At 35.5% G+C, this 14,308-nt stretch overlaps 1 protein-coding gene across 4 annotated transcripts in view; it reads right to left on the bottom strand.

Moving 5' to 3' along the window:
* The window catches only part of LOC102095037 (adhesion G protein-coupled receptor A3), a 274,552-nt gene that overhangs the window by 35,224 nt on the left and 225,020 nt on the right, over nt 1–14,308 (bottom strand). For all 4 annotated transcript variants that reach the window (XM_065067261.1, XM_065067262.1, XM_065067263.1 and 1 more), the window contains 3 exons: nt 10,768–10,895; nt 9,697–9,820; nt 2,177–2,322 (listed from right to left, as the gene is read on the bottom strand). In XM_065067261.1, coding sequence (XP_064923333.1) covers nt 2,177–2,322; nt 9,697–9,820; nt 10,768–10,895 — 398 coding nt within the window. The remainder of the gene's footprint in view (nt 1–2,176; nt 2,323–9,696; nt 9,821–10,767; nt 10,896–14,308) is intronic.

Genomic DNA, 14,308 nt, shown 5'->3' with positions numbered 1-14,308 from the left:
ACCACTTCCTCACACTATCCCAGACCTGGACAAACTGCAGTGTTACCTCTTACGTACCTGAGGCACAATATGTAAAAAGGCTGGCATCAGCTTCTAGATACAGGAGCACTGTCTAGTTAAAACATTTCCTATAAATGACTATACTGAAATATAATCATCCTAAATGGATTTTATGGAAATATTGTGATACAGAATAATTCTGATTTTCATTTTACTGAAACCAGAAAAGTTAAAATGCCCATTAAAATTATCATTATCTTTCTAAAAGAACAACAGTTACTAATTATGAGTTTGCCATTTTCTTGCTTAAAGTGATTTTGAATTTTCTATATACTATGCCCATTTTCTACATGAAATGAAATTGATCCTTACTTCTTTGAATTCAGTACTAACCATTATGAAATCATATGAGACATTTCAGTGCCTCTGTCTCTAGGACGCATTGTGTCCTGTGTGAGAAAAATAACTCTGAATCATCTTACTTAGCTATTAAACAATTACACTAATGTTCTTTACAGCTAAAAGGTTTATCATTTCTATTACTAAACTTAAAATATCTACTGTTTATTCTCACTGCTTGAAAACCTCAATGTGACTGGTACAACCAAGATCCTAACTAGAGTAATCTTTTCTGTTACCTGATTGTCTATTGTTTTCTAACTGAAACAAGATTGGAATTTGAAGAACATACATTATACTGGGTCTGTGTAACCTGTAACAATTATCCACCTTAATAACCACACTGCAGCATTTGAAAATTGGCAATTATTCATTTTACCATGAGCTAGTAACTGGATGAGTGAAATTCTCATTTGAGAAAAATGGTATAGTAAATCATGGATTAGCAATGTCAGACACTCTCAGTGAAAATATGTCCTCTTGCTTACACCTTATAAAGCTAATGTTCAATAAGGCTCTTCTTCCCTTCGCTATACATATGTTATTTTAACTTAAATCAATTTCATCTCTAGAAAGAAAATGTTTTAAAAAACAGAAAACTAATTATGTTAATAAAGATTTCACTCAACAGTGAGTAAAACACAATTCATCTTCCTATAGACTTTTAACAAGTTGAGACAACCTCACACAGCCACCATCAAATGCTATTTAATAAACATTTTGTGTTTAAAATAAAATAAGCTAAGTCTGTTTAAAAGAATACACTAATCTGGATTTTTCACAGGAAAGCCATAAAAAGTAGAATTTGTATTTCTTGTCCTTCACTATAAAACTAAGGTCTTTACTCTAAAATGACCATTCAGGCTTTTCATTTTCTGTGGCGAGATGCACCTCCATAAGACAATACATTCTGTCCTCACACCAACACCCAAGACAGATGGGAAACGTTCTCTGGCAGCTGCTCTCTGGCTCAGCCTCCCTGCAAAATCTATAGAGGGACACTGGATAACTTTGGCTAATACCTAAATTTTTGATAGCTAAAGTCAAAAAAGATGAATCTATTTTCTCATGTCCTTGGTCAGAAAACCTAGTTTGCAGTAAGTGTGTTGCTTTTGTTGTTGTTTGGGTTTTTTTGGGTTTTTGTTTGTTTGTTTTTCTTTCTTTCTTTTTCTATTCCTCCCTGTGCAGATTGATTATTTTGGCTGGAAGTTTCATCATCTCATAGGCACACAGTTAAAATTCTTACTGTATTACACCTGCCATGCTGTCAGAGACACGTTAGTCTGCTCCATCTAGGAAGCTGATAGGGAGTCCAGACTTTCAGTCGCTCCTGTAATAGCATTAGATCTCTGATGTGGTATGAGTAAGGTTGCTATCAGGATACTAGGCAATCAATACAAGTGTGGGCAAAAGTTACAGCAGAATAGATAAGAGTAAAGGGAGAGTCATTATAGCGTAGTTTCTGATGATTAAATAATACCCTAACCCAGAAGCAAGCTAGTTTTTTTTCCTCCATAAGAAACCAACAGGAATATTTGAATTGTCCCTATTCAGATAAAGGTATCTGAACATAGTACCAGTTCTGCATATTTCTATCTCCTGAGTAGAGTTAACTATTAGCATACAATAAATATTCAGATTTTTATGTACACCCAGTTCTTTACAGATCGTATTTATAGTCTGTAAAAAGTAAAGAATACAGAAAGAAAATTTGTTTAAAATGTAGTTGGTTTAGGATTTTTTTTTTTTTTTTTTAAGTAGAGCTAGTATTTCATACCTGAGTAGTGGTTGCTTTGGATAAGAAGGTTGGTCACTATTTTGGCATGGCTGAGGTTTCTTTGTGACTTGCTTATAAATATTCCTGGCAGTTACTCCAATCCACAGCATAGTAGAGAGTGTAGAATAATGTAGTACTATGCCGACCTGAAAAAAAGAGTGGTCAGTTAAACAAAGCAATAAATGAATCAGTAAAACAAGAGATTCAGAAGAATCTTACTGCATAAGGGTATAGGCAAAAGATTTTTTTAACTGAATTTGTAAGGGCATCATTTTTTTCTTTCTCTCTGGTTATTTCTAACCAGGGAAAAAACTTTTAAGAAGCAGATGGGAACTACTATTTAACCTATCATAGATATTATCTGTGATACCAGATGGTATGTTATGAAACGAAGACTGTAAAGACATTTGTTTTCTAAGAACCTGATTAATGACAACTTTTTACATGTGAATTTAAAGTGATGCAAAGCTTAGATTGTGTTGCAAGCTCTGTTAGCTCATCATGACAATGCAATTTAAAAACTAATGAGAGGTCAGCATTTTTGCTGCTTTTTGCTACTATTTCCTTTCATTTTTCATTAATATCCTGTTGTAGTACCCTCTCAGTTGCATATAGCCAGGGTTAACTTCTTGTAATGGGATCAGTGCTATTTGCCTAAAACCAGAGTGTCTTCAGACATATTTTAAAGCACTTATAAACATGGCCATACAATTCCTAAAATTAAATTAAAGATCTTGGCATCCTCCCATAAAAGGAAACACAAACTCTCAACAATGTTATTATCATTTTGTCTCCAAGAAACTGCTGTGTTTATCTTTGAAAGTAAAATAAAGTACAAACACCTCTAAAATACTAACATCTCTCTTATATTAGCAATTGTTATTCATTACTATGGAAACAGTAATTGGAATTTTATCCAATCTCCAATGCCTTATTACATCAGCTAAGTTTCCATCTGATTATATAAAATGAGGTTACCTTTGAAGCAATAACCTGACATTTTGCAGTGACACGAAAAATATTGCTATAATTGGAAAGCACATAAATGTTTAAGGAATACAGAGAATTGCTGAATAAAGCTAACACAAATCTATTATAATGATTTATTTGAACCAGTGTACATTTTTGCTCAACTTAAAACAAAATAATTGATGGGTAAAGAAAAAAAATTCCATTAATTTTGTTTATATTTAGTCACGTAGCACAAAACTTGAAGATAGCAGCAAATATCATCAACAGAAAAGTCTGTAATTTTCTCTGGGACTTGTCTGACACATTAGACAAGGGAGTATAAAGCCTTCATAGCTGTTGTTGCTTGAGGTAAAGGAAGCAGAAATAAGAGAATGAGACAACTTTGTACCATCAGCTGGCAGACGTTGCCAGTTCAGTGGCTAGTGCTGTCTGGACTTAATTCATATGCAGCTTGCAGCATTTCTCTAGGGATGCAGTGAATACAAATATAGCTGGGAGGAGAGTGAAGGAATAAGGCAGGAGGAAGGAAAAAGGGAAGAGAAAGGGGTAGAAAAAGGAGGTGAGAACTATAAGAAAGAACTGGAAAAATGCTAGAGATTTGATTTATAACCTCTCTCTCATTTCAGCACAGTACTGCTACTGTGTATTCTGTAATTATATTACACAAGCATGCCAAAGTGTCCACAAGAATATGAACAGCAGGGATGAATTCCATGTGAGAAGGCACATGTGAAATTTTGACACCATATGTGGCCATATATGCACAAATGATGAGCCACTTAAGTGAAAGAGATTACTAAAAACAGTACAATAAAACAATTTTATTGAAGTTTCAAGGAGGTAAATGAACTGACAACATCATCGCTATGCCACACCTTAGTCAACATTCAGCAATTAAGTTCCTTGTGATATATGGACAAATCAAACAAACATGGACAAGAGACAGAAATGTTATCTTCTACTAACTCTTTAATAATATGCTGCTTTCTCTCTCAAAAAAAGAACTCAAAATATTTGCATTTCTCGCTTAAAGGAAAAGAGGATATATCCTGATGATACAGGACCTCCTCCTGACTGACAGATTTGAAGGACAACGCTGACAACGTGGAAATAAAATGTATATGACACCATAAAAACCTGGAGGAGTGGAAGTGGAAGGATGCACTGAGCTGTTACACTAAATTCCAAAGGGAAGTGTACCCTTTTCTCTGTGTGGTGATGATTTTGTTTCTTCCCATCACAAAATATGCTTTCTGGACTAGAATTTTTCCTTTTTATTCACCCATCAGTGAAATTTAGTAAAGAAATTATTGTCACAGCTCGCCTTGAAAATTCAGTGTTTCAAAGTGGTTGGCTTTGCTCTCTGCCTCTTATTTCTCCATAACTCCACACTGACATCAGTCAGGCCATGGAGATGCATCTTCTTCACTGTTGCGCTCAGGGGCTGTGGCTACTCACTCTTTTGTCCCTTCAGTATGAGCACCCCTTTCTAGCTCTCTTAAGCTAAGAAGACATCTGAGTCCTATGCTAGAAATACACAAGATAACCAGCTCAACAGAAAGAGGAACAGGATAAACAGTTTCGTTCAGTAAATTCTCACTGAACTCTGTGAGCACATGTAAACAACAGGTTTATGCACTAAAGATCCAGGGTATGAATTCACCTGTATCTTGTTACTGCATTTGTGCCTCTAAATTTTAAGAGGCCAATAAATAGATACAAATTAAACACCACTTAAAACTATTTTTACTATAAGTGGAACTTTCATACTTCACACAAAATTGTGTGGGAAGAGTAAAGTTTTCAATACAGAACAAAGGATTATGATTGAATATATTACAATTATGACCCTTATTCATAAGACTTTCCAGTGACAGGACAAATGATACTGAAAGAACTAGTCATGACGTATGCATTGAAGCCATCATTGCACCTAAATCTATTTAATAACCACAGTTATGTGGGGAAAACTTTCCTGTTTCCTTGGACTCATTTTTTCCACATCCTGTGCTCTCAGAACTCATTTTTGTGAATAAGCACCAACCTACTGAATAGAAGATTATGCTTTTCTACAGTAAGAAGATGTTGTCTGTATGTGCTCCTTCAATAAATTTCAGTACCTTAGAGGTAACTTAAGTTCCACACCATGCAGTTACTATGGTAATGACCAGAATATACATTTAAGCAAAGCATTTTGGCAGAAAAAGCTCTCTTCATCAGCTTTAACTTGCACACAAATTTCTTTGTTTTCCTCTTGTTTTTAATTTAATCTTTTTTTTTCCCTAATTGTAATCTTATTTCAGATAAGATTGTCCTTCTTCAGCCAATTCTGTTTAAAAGATGATCTGAAAATGTACTGACTTTCCAATTAAACCATAAATCCTGCACTGATAGGGAGGCTTTTCAGAGAGATGAAGGTATTTGGGAATTTCTGTGCAGTCTATAACACCAATGGATGTGAATATCTCATGATCTTAAAAACATTTAGCCTTAGAACAACCCCATGATCCCTTAACAGGTAGAAAATTTAAAGCAAGAAGTTGAGACCCACAAGTCAGGTACTGAGACCAGGAAGGACAATATTCAGCACAGCACGCACACCTAACTCCGCTATGTGCAGTCTTAGGCCATCATAAATTGCTGCTACTGAAGTTCCTAGCCTTGCTTGTCCATATGACTAGCTCTGTTCCTGTATCAGCAGAGCTGAATATTGCAGCACCTTTCCCACCGAAGACCACACAACAATTCCTAAATAGCGTTCTTGCCCTGAGACACCATAATTGGAAAACTTCATCATAGTATATTAATTTTACACCAATTCTTTAAAAACAACAACAAACAAACAAAAAACAACCCCAAAACTCCCCAAAAAACTAGAGCAGAAAGAACTGCTTTTTTCCTCATTTTTCTGTAGTATTTTTTGTATCTACAGCTCCCACCTGAGATGTGGCACATAGCCCTAGGACCTCCTTAGTTTAACGGAATTCAAATCCAAATTTTAGATTTGCAAGGATAGTATTTTAACTTCCATGCTACTGTCTAATATAGAATGGGCTTTGCCTTTGTTGCTGAAGATTTACTGTCTTACAGAAAGGAATTCACAAGCAGCTTCACATATGACACACATCAGGGAGAAAGAAGATCTGAGCCTTGCAAAATGTTACATAGAAGCTTCTATTTCATAAACCATGTATGAGGTTCTTGGAGATGTGATCAAAGTGCTCATGCCACTCAGTGACTGGTCGCTAGGATAAAAAATTATGATTCTGTCTCACTCCCTAACTTTTCTGACTCCTCAGTCTTGTGCTCCTAAGCCTATTCTTCATACTCCCAACACCTTGAGCTGGCAGTTTCATCCCCTAGGATCCACAGCCTCATGACTATCATGTTCTCCTGGAAAGTAAGGGGCCATGAGATCGAAATCTTTCTGACTAAGGGTACAGAATCAATGCCTCCTGCACATGGGGAGTGATCCAACTACAGCTGTGTCTCCTTGTGTCTCATTCCTTACATGAAAGGAATAAGCCTCCTTCTGCTCTTTGAAGGAAAGTAATCTGAGACCCTAACTCCACAACATGGAAGGGGCTGACTACATCATCCACTAGGAGGCTCAAGCACCTTCTGACTAGTCTACCATCTCTGATTGCATTCTGCAATGCCTAACACAACCTCTGTCTTGCATGAAAGATCTTGCCTTAAGCTCAAGACTGTGGATTCTATATTCACTGCCAGCATTCAGTGACACGAAGAATCAGAGCTGTATGTAATCTAAACAGTCCATAGATATAACCTCATTCACACAGGAAATCTGAGAAGAAGCAATCAACTCTTCCAGACCAGTAATCTAACATCAGTTTTCTTTATTGGTCTTAAAGACTGCATAGCACATACGCAAGTGAGACTATAGAAAAATCCTCTCTGAAACAGGTATGCAGGTTTAAAAGGGAGTTTTAGATTCCACATAAAGATAAACATCCTACCATCTCTGAAAACAGTCATTTTGTGTGTAATACTTTGCCTTGAAGCGGATATGAAGGTTCTTTCAGCTATCTATCACAGAAGATGGGTCCATTTCCATAGAATTAATTCCTGCTGCTTAAAATCAGACTGGGACACTTCATTTAGAGGGAGAAGGTCATCCAGATGAAGTTATTTCAAAACCACCCTTTTGACTTGGCTAAGGATGTTGCAGTGAAATTTGTGTGAAAGTTTTAGGGATAATTACAATAAGAAAAGTGGAGGTTCACTGGCTTTGACACCACATTTCAGTGATCAGGACAAAAAATGCTTGCACTTGGAATCTTCCCCTATGCACTCAGGAAACAAAAAGTGCAAATTACATTGCGGCAGGGTAAAGCTGCATTTTGAATTGCAGCAGATGTAAAGATACCTGTGCTACAGCAACACTGATGGTGTTACACATGGCATATAACTGAAAAAAAGGAGAAAGAGACGAAACTGATACTTGAGGGACACACAAGCCCCAAACAGCCATATAAAAATACCTTTCATTAAGCTGAGTGATTTCAAGTATTGCTATATTCCACACACAGAGAAAAGGAGTGTTGTCCATCCCACCACCACTTACACAAGTGATGGGAAATGTTCAAATGTGTGAGCTTCTTAGAAAACTATTAGTAGGTCTGACCTCCCTTCATCCTAGCTTTGGCACCATGAATATTAATGCACAGAGTAATCCTCTCAGAGTTATCACAGGAGAAGGCAGGCACTGGGACTCACAGAATTTTGAAAAACATCATTGTCAGTAGGCAAGAAAGGGTCTGTGGTGGGGTACAATGTTCTGGAAGTGAATGTTTGTTCAGCCTGTGTTACCAGCTATAGAGGTCTTGTCTTAGATTGTTTGGACTGCTGCATCCATTAGCCCTACCTAATTATATCAGCAAATTTCTAGCAGGAACAAGAGAACTGTGTGTGTCTTGTATCTTTCCTATATTTTAACTACAGATGATATTGTCTGTTGACATAGCATGGTGTCAGGTAAATAAATAACTTTAGGAAACTGCTTAGAAGGCATATCTGAATGGATCCATTCAGTTTCTCTAAGTGTGCATGTTTCTCAGCAGCTCACGATTTGGCCCAATACCATAGCAAGAAACAGATTCACTGATAATGCATTTAATGAAGATACCCCTGTAGTCTATGTATTACTCATAACAGATTATTAATAACTCATTTATCTCAATCAATTTTTCATTATTGCTGTTAATACTGCATTGTTACCATGCAATCTGCAAAGTAAATAACGAGACAATGATTGTAACAACAGATGGTCATTTGTGATCACGTAATTACATGGCCATGGCTGCCCTACAAACTAATCTGATACCTTCACTTGCAAACTACAATGAGAAACAATGGTAACTGATTCTACAGTTTGCCAGAACTCACAGATTAATTATGACAAAATACCCTAGATATTGTGAGATATTTATCTCTGAATAATCTAGTGGACAACTGTGATATTTAAATGAATACCATGTAATATACATAGGTCGACTTCACACATAGAACATTACAGGTGTTTACAGATCTACGTATGCTGTTTATTGATGATCCTGCACAGGTATATACAAAAGGCTTCCAAAGCATCCCACTGAAAACTGGAGTGATAATTCTTACTCTAGTTATGCAAGTTTTGCAGTGACTCTGATGTTGGCTGATGATTCTTGCTGTTTACACCCATTCAATCCAACCAGAAGAACCAGATAATTGATAGGCAAAATATCTGGGAGAATGCTGGCTTTATAAAGTGCTTTACTACAGGTAAATGCCAACAACATTCATGAGATCTGGAGCACTTCTACAAAATCTGAGAGGAGAAATATTTAAGACAAACAAATTGCAACAAGCTCTCATCAGGCATTACAGAAGATGACTAAAATGACTATTTACGCACTCTACAGACTCAGCCTCTATACTCAGAGCAGCTGAAGCCGTGCCCTCCCTGTGTATCTCCTGGCACTATATATCCAGAAAGGATGAAGCAAGAGAAGTGAAATAGTCAAGCAGCACAAACTGGGGACTGTAAGTTGCAAGTGTACTGGTCTGCTCATTAGCTTGAGTTGTAATTAAAAGACATAATCATAGTATAAACATTAAGTTGCCCAAGTGTATATTTAGGGATCACCCAGTAAAGTCGGCACCACCCTTAGGCAAATAGTACATATCTTAAAAAAAGCAGCAGTAACTTTAGCTCCACACATTCACTCCAAAGATCAGAAAGGACATTAGAAATACTTGAGAGTCATAGTTTTCAACTATGCTTAGAACAGAGAAATACTATCATTTTGAAGTATCTTTTAAAAATAAGAGAATCTGAACTGCAGAGAAGTTAATGCATTGGTCAGCCTCTCACAGAAGCTCAGGTGACAGCCAATGAACACTCCCAGTGGTGGACTTTAAAAGTTCTGAAGAACTTAAGATCCAGGAACAATATATGAAAACAAAAAGTAATACCAATATTATATTAAAGGATACAGTTTCAGATTTTCATTCTATTAGTAAGAATTACTAAGGCATATACTTACAGCTTGACATATAATTGGATATTTAATGCGATTGATTCCACCAGCAAAGACAGCAAATGTAAGAGCAGTATGGAAACAAAAGTTGAGAAGCATGTGCCATCCTTTTCTACTTATTCGGATTGTGCTGTTGAAAAATCACATTTGAAAATTAAACCCCAACATGTCAATTATGAAAATCAAGCTTTGAAAAAAATGCTAAATAGAATGAAATTCTCTGATTCTTTAACACCTACTCAGCGATATACCTATAGGACAGAGCCTGATTCATACAGCAGTGAAATCAATGGTAAAAGGTAAAATCAATGGTAAAAATCGTAAAGAGTCTATTGACAAGCATCTACTGACTTAAAGTTCCCTCCATCAAATCAAGCATTTAAAGTGGAGTAATAAAAGCAAAAGTTTCATTGCATAGCTTCAGATATGCAGAATTGTAACATGACATCTCTAAGGGATTAAATGGAAGCTGAAGATCAGAAGTCATTGCATTAAGTTCACTTAATTAATATTTAGCAGCTTCTAGAGTACAATACATTCCTATTCTTTTAAATTGCTAATGTTCTTTAACAGAACTATGCAGTTAAAATGGCATTTATATAAATCTTTCATACAGAGGAAAACATGAGTTTTCTAAAACCAAGAAGATTTAGAATGCAAAGAAAGTTTCTTTTATCCAATGATAGTTACCAGGCCTTCTAACCAAACTTGCTCTCGGAAGCCAACACCACCAGTGTAGCTCTCCAAAGTGCTGCTCTTTGACTGGACTTTGCCAGTGATTTGATAGTGCTCCTGGTTTTATATTGACTTGTCAAGTTACAGATCTTAGGAACAGCGTGTACACCATTTAGATACGTGTCTCAGGAAAGATACAGCTTGGGAACAGCTTGAGAAAAACTGACGTAACTTTTTTTTTTTTTTTCTGTAATTTCGCTGGTATAAATCTCTTTGCCTGTATTACTATCCAGTAGTCCCACAGATCATTTTATTTTATCTTTTCAGTGAGGGTGAGAAGAAACAAAGTATCTCAGTGTAATGTTGACCATTTAACACAAGCACTTAAAATGAAATTCTTACCTGTGATGGACAATGTAGGTGATAATGGAAGCAAACAGGCACAACAACATAACTGCAGTACATGCATATACCACAGGGTGCAGAAACTCCCCTGGGTACTGGGGGAAAGACAGCACTGTCTTAAAATCCTATGGAGAAAGGAAAATGATTTAAATATTGTTAAGCATGTGAGAAACCCTTAGACTTCACTTCAATATGTCCTATCTTTTCTAGCTGTTTCCTCTGAAGAGCAGAAAAACAAGATGATGAACTTTCTATGTAGATATACTTAATGAATTTACAATAACACCAGTCTGTTCTTTCCTCATCTGCATATGCTTTGCAAGACAGAAATTAACCTTTTTGTACAAGCAGACATATCCTAATTAAAAAAAAAAAAAAATTGTCTGAAAAGATACGCAGAATATTACATCTTCCAGGCATTAGCAATATCTGTTCCTTCTCATAACATGAACTTTATGTGTGTATTTTACTAGGATTTTAAGTACAAAACATCAAATTACCATAAAGGTCTGTAAATGGCATACACATGGCTCCAGAAGAATCAAAGAACCATAAGCCATGAGAATACACTCAAAATATCCACTGACTGACTTGCTTTTATATTCAAATATAATTCCCAGTTGATACACCTCCTCTGACTCAGTGACCTTCACACTTAGTTGCAAACACTGTACTACCAATATCAATTCAAAAGCAGCTTGACAGCTATATTAACAGCAGAGTAAAGATCCTTACATTCCTTTTGGACCTGCTAGTGCCTGCTGTCACAATTCCTCACAAAAAACATAATGAAAAACTTTTAATCTATTTGTAAAACTAACCACATCAAATTCACATTCTAAATTATTTGGTTTCACAAGTAAGAAATAATAGAAGCACTAAATTTGCAGGTGTGGTGGATGGCAAAGAAAAGCAGCCCTTTACAGAAACTATGTCTTCAGACTATCTGGATTAAACCAAACATTAGATGTTCACTGTAATACATTAAGCTATATCTGTTTGTGGCACCACAATTCTGCAAGTAAATGCTATAAATTAGACACATGAACTATCACCTGTGTGCAAACAGTGTCATCTACACAACCATTTCCATGTGCAGTGGTACTATTATAACTGTGCACACAAAAAAAGAATATACATCCCAGCACAGAAAAAGCTAAAACCTGAAAAAGTGCTGAATATGACAATCCAGCAAATTCTAACACTGAAAATACTGGCATGCATTTAAAGGACTCTTTTTTATTTGTCAGTTTTTGGTTGCTCTGGAAGAAGATTCAATACATTATTTTCCTGAGGTGAAATATCCCCTTTGCAGACCAGGACTCTAATGATAATACATTTCTTTAATCACATTTGCATGGAGAGAGCTGACTTCCAGCACTATTATTTATGTATATGAACTTGTCCATGTACAGGCAGCTAATGTTCATGAGTATAGGCAATTATTAAATCAGGGGGAAAGGTACTGTTCCGTTTACCTTCCAGAAAGGTCTTTAGAAATAACAGGTGCCCTAGTGGTCATCACTTTCCTTCATGCTAGCTTTAAAGTTCCCAAGATTGGTTGCACCAGTTTCTCCAGATGTATATTAATGACAGTTCTAAAACAGAGCAGCTTACAACATACATAAAAAAAACCCTAACCAAACCAAACAACGTACGAACAAGATGGCAAATATATGTCATCACATCCCATTTCTCTTCAAGTAGTTCCTCAGCTTGCACAGGTACCTTAGTTAAATCTGTTCAGTCACCACTTGTCCCACACACATATACGTTCAGGATGTACTAAATTCACAACTTTCAAATAATTATTTAAAAGTCTATAGTCTCGGAACTGCCATTGAACCTCCACTCAAACACCCTTTTTTTGACCATCTTTTCTCCCATATTTTTATTTGCACCATCTCCCCGTTAATTATTTTACAGAGTGAATTCCTTGAGGTAGACTATTATTTACCAAAAATGTTTGGTACTTTTTTGGCTCATAGTACTGGAGTAGTAATGTAAATACTGGACTATTTAAATAGAAGTACTCTGCTTAAAATGATAAAATATTTAGTTCTAGCTCTTACTGACATAATAATTTTTTGGTTTATCAGTAGTACACGGTCAAAATTTTATATATGCACTTGCTTCAGTTCTTTACATTAAGAAAACTGTTACTAAACTACTATAGTAGTAATAGTATAGTTATTTAAAGAAATAAATACTTGTGATATTTCTGAAAAAATACTCTGAAAAATTAACAAAGTTGTGAAAAAGGAAATGCAGTGAAACTACACATTTATGTAGCAAAAAATGAAAACAATTTTACTTCAGGTGGCATTATTCAGTGTACTAAAGAACTAGCCTTTAATAGTGTAAGGATCAACCAAACACAACGAGCAGTGTAAAAGCAATTGCCATATGTCCTACAGGAACACAGCTATTTTGCTTGCAGAAGAATCAAGAACAATCAGCATCTTAAACCTAATTCCATTTTAAAATATTCTCTTTTTTTAAATTATTATCTCTTTCCTAATCTTGTACAGTAAATAAGTGGTAAAACTTTTAAGTATCATAATGCATTATTGCATTACCAATTTTAAAAGTTTTGTATGTTGGAAACTGATTTTGTTATAGATATGTAATAAATTTATCTTGTCTACTTTTTGATGATAATTAAACCTTATTGATCCATCAATCTCCTCTGAGTAATCCTCTGGGGAAGACAGCATGCAGAAAACAAATTGTTTTTTTCATGCTATACACAAAGCAACATAATTGTATGTTGCATTTTTAAAAGGTAGGTTTCATTTTGTTTCCTAGATGGGATTCAAATGCTGATGATATTGAAAACCAGCAGGAATTATCTGTAGGAAAATGAATACACACAGGACTTTGACCATCAGAAACTGCTGTCTATAACTACAAGGCCAGTAAAATGTTGTCTAATGAGAAACTGTCATTCAGTCACCCTTATAAGGAGGTGCGAAACCAGTTTCTTTCAGCTGTAAATGGCACCGCAATATATAAGACACAATAGAAATTAGAGATGGAAATTAGTGACAGAAAAGACTTTTTATGAGATATTCCATCCAATGATCAGAATTATAAAAATATCGGAGTACAAATGACACTGTTTCACTTTTACTTGAGACTTCATTCAAAAAATCAACAGAAACAGATTCATCTACATCAATCAGTTAAAACTTACTATGAAAGTTTAAAGAGGTATAGACAAATTACATACCAATGACAGCCCTAAGACATCTAATAGCAGATGCTGAGCAAGCTGGGAGGAAGATACAGTAAACCAATCCTAAAGATCTGGTACCTTCACAAAATCACAGCTGCTAAAAACACTCTAGCTTGTGTTTAAATTTTTGAAATCCATCTAATTATACTGGCAAACTAAACATTTATTTTTAATATATTGCTTGTAATAGTATGACTTTAGAAGCATAGTTTAACTGATTTCTATGTTTACAGCAGGAAACCTGAAATTGTATTCCCCAAAGAAGTGGTATCCAACTGCCACAGAGAAAGTGCATTTGAA

The sequence above is a fragment of the Columba livia genome, chromosome 6, assembly GCF_036013475.1.
Source record: "Columba livia isolate bColLiv1 breed racing homer chromosome 6, bColLiv1.pat.W.v2, whole genome shotgun sequence".
Classification (NCBI taxonomy): Eukaryota; Metazoa; Chordata; class Aves; order Columbiformes; family Columbidae; genus Columba; species Columba livia.
This window is presented reverse-complemented; position numbering and strand designations above follow the sequence as displayed.